At 39.3% G+C, this 13,566-nt stretch overlaps 1 protein-coding gene across 6 annotated transcripts in view; it reads left to right on the top strand.

Annotated features, from left to right (window-relative positions):
- The window catches only part of LOC135103082 (myelin regulatory factor-like protein), a 101,799-nt gene that overhangs the window by 85,314 nt on the left and 2,919 nt on the right, over window positions 1-13,566 (top strand). For all 6 annotated transcript variants that reach the window (XM_064009078.1, XM_064009086.1, XM_064009106.1 and 3 more), the window contains 16 exons: window positions 1-76; window positions 259-654; window positions 859-1,036; window positions 1,352-1,463; window positions 1,610-1,770; window positions 2,095-2,296; window positions 4,100-4,300; window positions 7,723-7,854; window positions 8,046-8,138; window positions 8,577-8,745; window positions 9,335-9,482; window positions 10,050-10,121; window positions 10,368-10,584; window positions 11,237-11,345; window positions 12,093-12,211; window positions 12,656-12,827. The exon at window positions 1-76 is cut by the window's left edge and continues 4 nt beyond it. In XM_064009078.1, the coding sequence (XP_063865148.1) occupies window positions 1-76; window positions 259-654; window positions 859-1,036; window positions 1,352-1,463; window positions 1,610-1,770; window positions 2,095-2,296; window positions 4,100-4,300; window positions 7,723-7,854; window positions 8,046-8,138; window positions 8,577-8,745; window positions 9,335-9,482; window positions 10,050-10,121; window positions 10,368-10,584; window positions 11,237-11,345; window positions 12,093-12,211; window positions 12,656-12,827 (2,557 nt within the window). The remainder of the gene's footprint in view (window positions 77-258; window positions 655-858; window positions 1,037-1,351; window positions 1,464-1,609; window positions 1,771-2,094; window positions 2,297-4,099; window positions 4,301-7,722; window positions 7,855-8,045; window positions 8,139-8,576; window positions 8,746-9,334; window positions 9,483-10,049; window positions 10,122-10,367; window positions 10,585-11,236; window positions 11,346-12,092; window positions 12,212-12,655; window positions 12,828-13,566) is intronic.

Raw genomic sequence — 13,566 nt, 5'->3', positions numbered from 1 at the left:
CACCTGCCGGACAGTCCGCCAGACTCAGGCTCCGAGCCTCCGTACTCCCCTTCCGATCACCCGAACCTCTCCCCGCGTGAGTACCTCTGTCTGTCTTCTCGCCACTTGTATTGATCTTCGCCTGTCACGGTTAAAGAAGTCACCGTTTGTTTGTCACGAGTTATTCTGTCTTTGGAGCCAGAAGAAGAACGTTCCTGGTGGAAAAACCGCTATTTGAACGTCGACACCTTTGGTAAATGTTTGTTTGCCTTTCCACAGAGCAAAAGGTGGTTGGAGACATCTACTCGCGGCCTCCCGGCGGCGGCAGCAGTGGTGGCGTAGTGACCTTCCCCTACCAAGTGATGGCAGGCCACCCGCCTTTGCCGCAACAGGCCAGTCCGGTGCATGGCGCCCTACAACCCGTAGCGCCACTTGGCTACCAAGCCCAAACCCAGCAGCCGCAGCAGCACAGTGTTATGATGGGTGGAGGCTCGCCCCTGGGAGGATCCTCGGTGGGTGCACCAGGCAGCCTTGGGGGCACACCTGTGTATGGGTCTCAAGGTATGCTGGGGCAGGGGGCGTCCCTTGGGGAGGGTCCTGTCACCCTTGGTGCCGCTAAGAAGAGGAAGCTGACGGATGGTGGCGGTGGCATGGTGGACATCAAGCAGGAGCCTGGTGAGTGTGTGTGTGTGTGTGTGTGTGTGTGTGTGTGTGTGTGTGTGTGTGTGTGTGTGTGTGTGTGTGTGTGTGTGTGTGTGTGTATGTTATAGAAACACCTGCTTACGTGGACTAAGAACACACGAAAATACAAATCACCACTTCAGCAATACCAACCCGTCACCCTAACCGCCGCCTCCCTCCCGCCCCTCGTGCCTCCAGACCAGGGTTCGCAGCTAGGCGTCAGTGCCCTGAAGCCGTGCCCTGAGGAAGACGAGTACACCATGGACTCAACAGGGGGCGGCGGACCTTTCCTGGACGGTGCTTACCAGTGCATCAGATTCCAGAACTTCCAGCAGCACACGTGGTGCAGCCTGTGTGACGCCAGCCTGAAGGAACTGTGAGTGGGAAGCTGTTTGCTTTGTACTGACGATTTGAACTTAGTGACCGATTTAAAGGTTCATGTGTTTGTGTGGGAAGATGTGAGTGGGTGGCGGCTTTGTTGGATTATTGCTTCACTTGTGGCATGCTAGCTTAGGCGGGAACGGGGAGGGAGAGGGGGTGGATTTAGCAGTATCTCCCGTTATGTCTTAACTGAACTTTTCATTTATCATATTAACAATTTACATCAATGCATTTTAATTCGTTTTCTTCCCTTCATCCATTCATTGTTTACTTTTCCTTTCCCGCCGCCCACCACCACCACCACCACCAGGCCGCCGCCCACCTTCCGCGTGGACGCTGACAAGGGCTTCAACTTCTCCAATCCTGACGAGGCCTTTGTGTGCCAGAAAAAGAATCACTTCCAGGTCACAGTTCACGTGCAGGTCAGTCACTTGCCTTGCATGCTGATCACCATGACGAATTGTTGTTGGTTTTGTTGTTGTTATCTATTATTATTATTATTATTATTATTATTATTATTATTATTATTATTATTATTATTTAGGCTCTTCTTTGTCATCCCGTGCAGGCCAGCGGAGATCCCACCTTCGTCAGAAGCCCTGATGGCCTGAAGAAGGTAGACCGCTTCCTGGTTCACTTCTTCGGCGTGAAAACTGAATCCCCATCACAGATCATCCGAGTGGAGCAGAGCCAAAGTGACCGCAGCAAGAAAGCCTTCCACCCTGTACAGTAAGTCGTTCGTGTTTCTCCTTTGTATTTCTCTTCTAGCCTTCCCCCTCTCCTCTGTCTAGTTCACTCCTTCCTTCCTTCCTCCCTTCCTTCCTTCTACTTCCGTCTCTCCCTTCCTCCCTTCCATCTTTCCTTCCTTCCTTCCTTTCTTTCTTCATTCCTTCCCTTCCTTCACCTCAATATATCCATGTTTTTGTTGTGTTTTTCAGCCTAGACATTCTCTCTCTCTCTCTCTCTCTCTCTCTCTCTCTCTCTCTCTCTCTCTCTCTCTCTCTCTCTCTCTCTCTCTCTCTCTCTCAATCCTCTCCTTCACGCCTTTCACAGAGTTGACCTAAAGAGTGAGCAGACCAACAAAATCACAGTAGGACGCCTTCACTTCTCTGAAACCACCAGCAACAACATGAGAAAGAAGGGGAAGCCCAACCCAGACCAGCGCTACTTCTACCTGGTGGTGGCCCTCAAGGCGCACTGCGGGGACCAGACGTACACCATCGCGGCCCACGCCTCAGAGAAGATCATCGTCAGGGTGAGAGAAAGAGAGAGTAGTTTCGATCTTTGGGTTATCTTGTCTCTGATTTTTTCTTCTTCTCTGACGCGTGTACATATCAGTGTTTTCTTATAGTTGTTGATTGTGTTATGTGTTAGCATTATCAGTCTTTGCTTTTGAGTGTAAGGGAAGAAAATCAGAAAAGCCACTGGAAATGGCACTAATGATGATAAAAAAATATATGTATAGCAGATATTGAACATGACGATGGGAAGAGAAAACTTGATGTGGCGTTGTGGAGATGGACATCGTCATTGTTAGGCACAAGGTCTGTCAGGAGTGAGATTGTGCTGTCACAACACACCCGAGCAAGGTGTCTTCACATGCTTATTTATTCCCTACTATCTTCCGTCTCACAAGATCACACTTTATATATATATATATATATATATATATATATATATATATATATATATATATATATATATATATATATATATATATATATATATATATATATATATATATATATATATACTCCTGTACTTGCACCATATAGTCACGTGTTGAATATGTACACAGAAACGGTAGTTTTCAGATACTGTAGACTGTCATTAGTGTGGCCAGTGAGCCATGAAAATGGTGCCTTGAGTTTTCAGTTATGTACCGTATTTGACGGCTTATAAGACGCATGGGCTTTTGAGACGACAGGATGTCGTGCCAAATCTCTCCCGGATCCAAATTTCTGCCAGGTGACGCCACTGCGCATGCGCACCATATCGAGGCGACAGCATCATTACATCACCCAGGTATTTTATATATTTCTACGTATTGTCAACTAGTTTTCGAGGTTTTATTGGCAAATTACTATTGTTTCATTGTATATGAATATGTTAGGCTAGGAATGGAGCAAGTAAACAAGAATAGTAGTGGTAGGACTAGACATATGCAGAGAGAAGATTTTGGTGCTGTTATCAATCACAACTCTTGTTTACTTTTTTCCATTCCTAGCCTAACATATCCATATATAATGAAGCAATAGTGATTTATCAATAAAACCTCAAAAGTAGTTGATAATATGTGAAAATATATAAAATACCTGGGTGACGTTTTGATGGTGTTTCCTCGACATGGTGCCCATGCGCAGTGGCGTCACCCTGGGGAAATTTGGACCTGAGAGAGATTTGGCACGACACCGATACGGGGCATTGCCGTAGACCTACCACTAGCCACTGCCCTAAAGCTGAACTTTGGCCTTATAAAACGCAGGCTTATTTTCTGAGACATTTTTTTTTTTTTTTTTAAGGCGCGTCTTATATATAAGCCATCAAATACGGTAATATCTTTACGCTGTAGCAGTTACAATTTTTTTCTTCTTATTTGAAATGCGGCACACAATGGATGGAGGGAAGTTATTTAATTTTCTTGTTAGTTTTTTGAGCTTACAAAACCAAATAAGCAGAAACACACACAAAAAAATGATTAGTTGGGAGTTCTCTTTTTGTAACAGTATTGAATAAGTGATAATTTTTCATGTTTTGACTTCTTATATTTCATTATACAAAAGTTTACCTCAATATTGCTCTGTTATAGACCAGGAATATCTTTTCATCATGTCACAATCTCTCAAAGCTGACAAAGTGATGAAGCATGTCATGTTGGGCAAACTGTATCTGGCATATCAGTACCCACTAAAAAAGAAAAAAAAATGAAAATAAAAATAAATAAATAAATAAATAAAATAGATCGAAACAATGCCAGAATTTGTGTGTGTAGTGCCTAACAACTTAGAAAGAAAATAATAATGATGAGGGCATTAATGTCCATGTATGGTACTTGCAGGCCTCCAACCCCGGTCAGTTTGAGAGTGACGTGGAGTACACATTTCAACGAGGTAGCTATCCTGAGTCCATCTACCACATGGGGCGGGTGGGCATCAACACTGACCGGCCAGATGAGGCACTGGTCATCCATGGCAACTTGAAGGTCACCGGCCAGGTCATGCAGCCCTCAGACCGGCGGGCCAAGAAGGACATTGCTGAGGTGGGTGCCATGGTGGTGGGCTGGGGGAGATGTAGCAGCCATGCGTCAGCCTGCCACCAAGGAATGTGATGAACCCTTGCCTGCCACTCTGTCACTGCTGCTGTGTTGTGACATTTCATTGCCCTGCCATTTTGATTGCATTAAGTTTCATATTATTACACTGCATTGCTGCCACTCTGTCATGGCTGTGGCATGGTGACATCTTTTTTCCCTTGCCATTTTGGTTGCCTCAAGGTTCATAATGCTAGACAATATTGTAGCAGTTATTGAAAACTTGCAGAGGTGACTTCGATGCAAGGGAATGTTTTGACTTCATATTCCAGTCCCTTAAATTTTTTTCTTTTGATTTGCTTTAAATCTTACAAGATAATGAACCTCAAACAGCTATGCACTATCAGCACTTGTCTAGTGTATCTACATGGTCCAGAAGATCAGTCAGTAAATTAGCTTAGACTGTGAGGAACCCTTACTACACCAGCCTGGAGACCTCACCTTTCCAATGCCTGCCTTGTCATCTCAGTGTTATTCTTCCTGCCTTCCTGGCTTTTTTTTTTTGTTTCCTCTCAGTCTATTGAACCAGATAATATTTTTTTTTTATTTTGTTATATATATTATAGTCTTACATTCCTACCATCTTGTGTTGAAAATGTAATAGGTTCTTTCTTGTTTGATTGATGTTTCCCTGTATCATGTATAGAATGTTAGACTTGTGTACTTTGATTTTGTCTTTCACTCTACCTAATTAATATTTGTATAGTATTTAGTACATGTGTGTGTGTGTGTGTGTGTGTGTGTGTGTGTGTGTGTGTGTGTGTGTGTGTGTGTGTGTGTGCATCAGATTATTAAATAAATAGGATCTTCTTAATATATCATCAGTTCTCTTCCTGCATTACTTAGTTTGGTAGATAATACTTGTTTAGTTACACTCAGCAGAACAACCAGCATATGGGAAGTTAGTTGTAGTTACAAAACCTGGTTATTACAGTATAACATTCACTTTTTATGTGATTTCTTAGAGCATCTCAGAGTATCTTAAGTTGTATTAAGTGAATATAAGAATAAATTTCAAGACTAGTGATCAAGGATTGTTAGGCACAGCTAGTCTTTGTGTGTTTGATAAAAATATGTAGCCAGATGATTGTCACACCAATAACCACACCAACTGTCCTCTTGAAGACAGAAAGCTTCCTTCATGTTTTCCATTAATAGAGGGTACTGTGTTTTTTCTGGCTGCCATTGCTCAGGACAAACCCTAGAATCACTTACATGTCTTTCATGGAGAGGATATGTAGAAAAATCAAACAGTCCTTTCTTGCCCCTTTGTGACAGTAGTTTTATTAAAGAGTGTGCAGGTGGAATCTTTACTCTTTCTTCTACCAATGCTGAACTACTTCCACTGGAATTTCTGCACTAAAACACACACACACACACACACACACACACACACACACACACACACACACACACACACACACACACACACACACACACACACACACACACACACACACACACACACACACACACACACACACATGTGCGCACGTGCACACACACACACACTCACACACACACACACACACACACACACACACACACACACACACACACACACACACACACACACACACACACACACACACACACACACACACACACACACACACACACACACACACACACACACACACACACACACAAGTTTGGAACAAGCTAAGTGAGGGTGTAGTATCAGCAATGAATTGTAGTATCAGCAATGAATGTACACAACTTCAAGGAAAAACTGGACAAGTGTAGATATGGAGACAGGACCACGTGATCATAGCTCAGGCCCAGTAAATTATAACTAAGAAAATACAACTAAGTAAATACACACACACACACACACACACACACACACACACACACACACACACACACACACTACTTATACCTTGATCTCCCATGACATCTGAGATAGCACCTTGTTGCTAAGTGATATGAGTCATTGCATCAGTGACAGTTTGGAATGCAAAATGTTTGCACAGTAAAAAAAAATCTTATGTGTTCACAAATGTTGGCATTGTGGCAGGATTCATAACTGATAAATATTGTCAAATGGTGCCAAATTATTTTGTCCTGAGCTGCTATCAGTCACAATCTTATCTGGTTCTTTTTTGTCTGATTAACACTACACAAAACAACTACTTGAGATGTCTGCCCTTTTATTAAATATATGTTACTAATATGACTTCTGTATTTTGGATTTTATATCAATCATATTTCACAGAAAACTTATGAGAGACTGTTGGTTAAATATAACAAGCTGTAACTGAATGTATCAGAAGAAGAGAAGGAGAGGATTCACAGATGTGAAACAGGAATTAAATTTTGTAGAGACTGTTGGTTAAGTATAACAAGCTGTAACTGAATGTATCAGAAGAAGAGAAGGAGAGGATTCACAGATGTGAAACAGGAATTAAATTTTGTAGGAGACAAGTACTGGAACCCTTTAAAGCCATAAATGTCAACATGTACTCTAACCACCTCCTTGGAGGGAAGTTTTTGGTTTGACACAAATAACTGTAATCAGTGTGGAATGAAATGACCACATTCTGTGAACAGTAATTCAGTTTAGATTAAGTTAAATTTGTAGAGCCAAAATTTCACTGGAAAGTTAGAAAAAAAAGTTAGCCAAGTGCAAACACTTGGTTTTTATGATATTTACTGCATAAACAGCACTGAAATGAAAACATGGATGTCTTCCTACCTGTTTACTCTTACCTAAGAAATCCATAGCTACTTCTTTCAAGATGTCTGTCCTTACATAATGATGGCATTGTTCCTGAGCATTCGTTTTGAGTGTTAGGAGAGACCTGAACTGTATGGTGGTTTTTTTCACCATCTACATTAGATTTAGTGCATGTCACAAATTTACTTATCTTGATGGATTAGAATAAGGATTAGGAATAGGATAATGAATAAGAATTAAGTTTTGCTGCATAAATGAAGCTGTCCAAGGGCTACAAAAAGAAAAAAAAATGTTTTACCTCTCCAAAATGTAAGTTTCATTCAGATTTATTTCTGGAAATGTCTTGATACAATTCTTCTGAAATAGATTAAGATAAAGGAAAGGAGAAAATCTGAATCAGGCAGAGTTCCAGAGTTTGCCACTGAAATGGATGAAAATGGTTAACTCTTCTATTATTAAGATGGACATAATTTTATGATAATTGTTAGTTACAAATATATTAAGAAACACATCATTTTATATATTTGTTTCTGGTAGTTCTGTATTTTTTACTAGCTACCTCCTTGTAAAAAAACATACAAGTGGATAATTTTAACTTCCATCCCTTATATATAGTGGTATATAACATTATTTATAACATGTACAGTTAAATTGCAGAGTAATTTTTATTAGCTCTTCCTTCTCCTTACAGGTAGATACAAAAGAACAGTTAAAGAATGTCCAGAATCTGAGGGTGGTGAAATACGCCTACAGGGAAGAGTTTGCTGAACATGCTGGCATGAGGGCAGAGGAAGTCTATGATACAGGAGTCATTGCCCAGGAGGTGTGTGCTGGCAGGACAAGGAACAAGAGTCTGCCATATGTAACTGTTGAGCCTCATATAAAAATCACTCATTAGATGTGTATTTGTGTATATACATTTAGTGTCTCCCGTTGTTGTGTGCTGTGACAAACTTGTGAAGCATGGTTTTGTGGGATCTGTTGAGCTTACCAACACCTGGGGACTTGTTACAGGTGAAGGAGGTGATTCCAGATGCTGTCAAGTCAACAGGAGATGTGACCTTATACAATGGGGAGAAGATTGAAAACTTTCTCCTTGTCAACAAGGTAACAAAGCTGTAGTTATCATGTAACAAATGTAGAATATTTCCTAAAGGTTGCTAAAGTTCTCTTATTTATTATTTGTTCATTTATTGATTTATTTTATGTATGAACTTCTAATGTAGCACTTTTTCTTATGAGAAGTATGTGTATACCCTTTGTTGAGCATCCTGGTGGGAAACTCACTGAGGTATTTTCTATCATAGAATAATATTGTTATCATAAATAGGTGAATGTGACAGGCAGGCATTTGTCATCTTTCTTCTTTGATGTCATCACTAGTTTCCTCATGAACAGGAAGTTTTGTTTTACATTGTTATAACATGCATGTTAATAGTAATTTTTTTATATACAAATTTTTTCATACAAATTTGCTATTCATATGTAAATGTAAAAATGGGGATTCATTATATCTTGTATTTATCTGTTGTTTACTCTTAACAGGAACGAATATTCATGGAAAATGTTGGTGCTGTGAAGGAATTGTGTAAAGTTACTGGCAACTTGGAAAACCGGATTGGAGAATTAGAGATTATGAACAAAAAAATTTCACAACTTAGAAGATTTGAATCCTTCAAATCAACATCATCATCAGTTTCTACACGGACATCAGGTACTAAGATGAGATTATTGACGTTCAGGTTGTCTGCTTCATTCACATTTGTTGTAGAGTCTTGACAGTACTTGGTGATGGAGTGAAGGCCAAACAGCATCAGGGTTTTACATTTGATGTGTTTCTATGTATTTTATGTTTAATCCATTTCATTGATATATTAACAAATTTATATCAGTACTGTATTTTTTGATATTGGAAATTTGTGTGCATGTGTGATTCACCTTCCAGTCATCTGCTGGTCACCCAGCCAGCCGATACCCTACAGAAAGAGCTCAGAGCTCATAGTGACCAATTTTTGGGTAGGACTGAGACCTCTTACACACCACACACTGAGACAGTGAGGTCACAACTCCTCGGGTTACATCCTGTACCTACTTGCTGCTAGGTGAACAGGGGCTACACATTAAGAGGCTTGCCCATTTGCCTCCTCGTGCCCAGGATTCAAACCCGGGCCTTCTTTGTCGTGAGCTGAGCGTGCTAACCGCTACACTACACAGTGTGTGTGTGTGTGTGTGTGTGTGTGTGTGTGTGTGTAGGCATATATACATACATGTAATTAATTTATTGAACCCGTGATGCTTGACAGCTACTTCCCGTGTGTCATCTGTGTGCCACAGAAGCCGCAGCTGCTCCAAGCGTCACAAACACATGAACAGCAACCATGATGATGGGATCTGTAGCAATAAAACACTGCAGGTCACCACCATTGCCCTAGTCTGCATCATGGCATTCTGGTATGATACTATTTTATGTATAAAATTTATGCTATATAGGTATAGAAAATTTTCATGATTTTCATCTTATAGATTTATGGATATTGTCTGTGTTGGTTTCATGTGTTGTCTTTTTCATTGAAACATTGCTTTAAATAGAATTCCCTGTATTTTTATTCCAAAGATACAGTTTATGACATCTTGTGGCCATCTCCCCTTTTGCAAGGATGTCAGTTTTCGTGTGTAGTGTGTATAGTCTCTTACAAAGCTTATCATTTTTGACAAACTTGGGTATTTTTTTACCTTTATCTTGGCAAAAAAAAAATATATTTAGCTTTTTATGAGGAATTCCTTTTTATTCTCTCCCTGTTTTAGTATATACACATTTTATGACATCTCTTAGCATGGATTGTATGAGTATCTTTGAATTAATATCTTTTTGTTTTTTAAAATTGTGTCAGCTGACATAAAAGAATATCTGCTTTGTATGAAATAAAGTGTGATAGTCAAGGAGGAGGATGACTTTCAATCTGTTTGTTATTGATTTATGGATATATGAACCCTTTTATATATGAACCCTTTTAACAGTTTGATGGCAATGGCAACCATCTACATCCTTGATTACCAAGACAGACGAAGCGAAAACACATCAAGTTCAACGTAAGTACATTTTTACGTTTCCTTAGACTTAATTTTATTTATTTAATTATTGTTTTTATATATGTCATAATTTTCTTAGATTACCTTTCTTGATTCAGTTGTATCTGCAGCATTAAACTTAATTAATCCATGAACACTATACTTTGATTTCTTATCTTGGGAAAAACAAATGAGATACACCACTCAGAGTAATTGTTTTCAAGTATCAATCATTATAACCAAACATTTTACTTTTTTTCCTTGCAGAGTTACCACACCTACCCCCATTACCTTGTCCTCATCAATGTCCACCTCAACCTTGCAACCACCAACCACCAGAGAAACCCTCACCTCATTCACCTTCACCACCACCACCAAGCGTTTCACCACCACCACTGCTGCCTCATTCCCTCCCAGACCTCCAGTGCTTGGTAAACCAGAGAATTGTCTCGAGCCAAGCCCCAGTGAAGACCCTATCTGTGATGTGAGTGCTTCATGGTAAATTTTTTTTTTATTTTCAGGTCTTGAATGTCAGTCAAGTTTCTAACTTGTAACAAACAGGATTTGAGCCCAGCTTATATCATCTTGCCTCTAGTTCTTTGTACACATTTCAGTTTTAAATATGTGGATAATCCTTACTTGCATCACTTATTGTGCCTCTCACCTGCTGTAAATATTAGTATTACTTCTGTTTTAGAAACTGAATCTACTGATGTGATTCATGTATTTTTCAATGTTTTGATGTAATATCCTCTTATTCTCCCATCATCCCTAAGCAAAACAATGAATGAGACAGAGCATTGGAAAGAGAGGATAAGGAAATGGAAGGAAAGTTGATAGGATAGGATGATATTCATGCCATGGCCACTTCATTGATGGAGGGCTCACAAAGAGGGATCAAAATTAAAGAATTGATAAGCAGATTGAAATCTACATGACTGCAATTATTGTTGCCAGTATCATTTTATTCTATTTTAACTTTAGATAAATGAGTAGAAGCAGGTATGTATGTACTTCACATGATGGAATATTTTTAAAGTAAAATATATAAAGGAAGGTGTGGATTCAGAACTATTGGGATGTGCATTGTGTACCATGAGTTTGGCTATAGCCTTTACACAGATTGTATTTTATAGGTTTACTGCTGCCGCCCTAGCATTTGGACAGGAGTGGTGAGCCAGGTTCATCCAAGCCCCAACAATGCAGCCACTACCATCACCATTTCACGCCGCATAGTTCCCTATGGTTAGTATGATGCTGGAAGCTGCCTTGTTGATTTAATTACCTATATTTGCAGTTAACTGTATCCTCAGGAACCTATTGATGATAATTTATAAGCCAACAGTTTGAGAAGAAAATAAATACTTTCATGGTACAGAAAATGAGATACAAGAAATATCTTAAGAACTTGGCCAGCCTCGTGTCTCCCTACCACACTGAAGTAACCCTATACATTTTTTTTAAGATGGTTATTTTATGTGGAGAAGCTCAGACCCCCTATAGCAAGGTGGTCTACTTCCTTCCTTCTGACTGACTAAATGTTGCATTTAGGAATGTATGAATGAATTCATTTTGTGTAAGAAAACATTAAAAAAACAAAGTACATGAATTACCTGAGCTCTGAGCTTCCATAAAAAAAACAGACAAGATCTGAAGTAAGTAGCAGCTTCCCTTGAAGGATCTGGCCAGTTTCTCTAAAATTTTCTTAAATATTCTTTTTTCACCATTTTCATGCTAAAATTATGGAAATTCATATATCCTGGTTCTCTATACATGCCATAAAATAATATACATAGGTAATATTTTTCACAAGAAAAGAAAGAACTAATGTGATTCTTGTATAGTATTTTGTTTCGAGTTTGTTATTTTCTGTTGTCATTTTTTCCTTTATTTCCTTGGTTGCACTTAAAATTTGCAAGTTTGCATGTGAAGTGTGCATCAGTAACTAGCACTGAATATTAGTTTAACCAGTACATTGTCTTTTCTTTACAGTGTCCACAACAGTGCCACCAACAGTGTCACAGTATGGTGAAGTCATCAACAACAAACTCTCCACTAGTGACCCCAATACTGTCAATGACTCCACCACCCCTGCTGCCATCCGCTTCAAGGTACGTCACTGGTGGTCAAGTTAGCTCCCTTATCTTCTATATAGATTGTTAAAGCATCATAAAACTAAATGGTCACATTTTATGACTGGCAACCTTCATTCTGTGAATCCATTTTCTCTCTTCTTTTCTCCTGAAATTTATGTCTTGACTAATATGCAGAGTGCATTAGGTACACTCATTTACTCAGGTTCTTCATTATAACTTTCAAATTAATAAAAATATCTTTTCTGCATTTAAAATTGCCTGACTTATTTCACTTAGATTGTAATTGAATATTTGTGATAAAATGTATAGGATCAAACATTTTCCTTTTTCCTTTCCTTTTCTAACTGAAGTTTTATCAATTCTAAGCTCTGAAGAGTAAGTGAAAGTTAAATGGGGCATAATGAGGAGTGCTGTTATTTGATGCATTAATCTCCATGGTTATTAACTTTGACCTTACAGGCCATTCCCATCAAGAAATCAAGCTCTTTGGACCACATGGCATTCCTGGAACGCCAGAGAGCTCGTATGCACAGACCTTCAGACTCCCGCAGCTTCAAGCGGACTCTCAGCAAAAGATCCATCCCCACCAAACGCTCCACACACTCTCAGTTACGCCAGAGGTCTACATCAGGTATGACAACAGCCTCTGCAGTGTGGTGAGGCTTTGGGACATTGTACTGCTTGCTGTGATTTATTTTAGATTGTAAGGTACAATAAAATCTCCATAAACTGAACTATATGACAAGGTGGCTGACAGTTTATCCAATAAGTCAGTTTATCTAACAATACACATTTTTGATCGGTTTCTATGTACATAAGCATGTATGTTTATTGTTATTTACAGTATATTTGTTTGCACATTACAAGCCCCAAGATAGATATTTACAGCTTATTTTGTTATTTCACACTGTACATAATGCACTAACTGGTTACTTAAGAGCTCACTTAACATTATGCAACTATACAGTGTTCACTTAAGAGCTCACTTAACTGTACACAACACACTGGTCACATAAGAGTTAACATAAACATTATGCATTGTACTACTAGTATACTTTTGCTTGTCACTCAAAGTCTCAGTCAAAGATGTTGGCTGGTGGCTCTGGTGTGATTGAGGATGGAGTCAAGCTGGCCAGACTGGCTGAGGAGGTTGATAAGGGCTTTCAGGTTATCCAATATCTGGCTTATTTGGGTTTAGTTTAGGGAGGGTTTACTGTATTAACTTGTGTAATTTGAATATCCCCTTTTTTTCTTTTTATTTAATTCCAGCTGTTTGAGTATTGAATTGGTATGCATACTGTAATGTTGAAATGTTAATTTTTTTTTTTCATTGGTAGCTCTTGGTCAGTGAAAGGAAACATATTTATTGG

Source organism: Scylla paramamosain, chromosome 1, assembly GCF_035594125.1.
Source record: "Scylla paramamosain isolate STU-SP2022 chromosome 1, ASM3559412v1, whole genome shotgun sequence".
Taxonomy (NCBI): Eukaryota; Metazoa; Arthropoda; class Malacostraca; order Decapoda; family Portunidae; genus Scylla; species Scylla paramamosain.
Note: the sequence above shows the minus strand (reverse complement) of the source record. Positions and strands in the feature narration are given on the sequence as shown.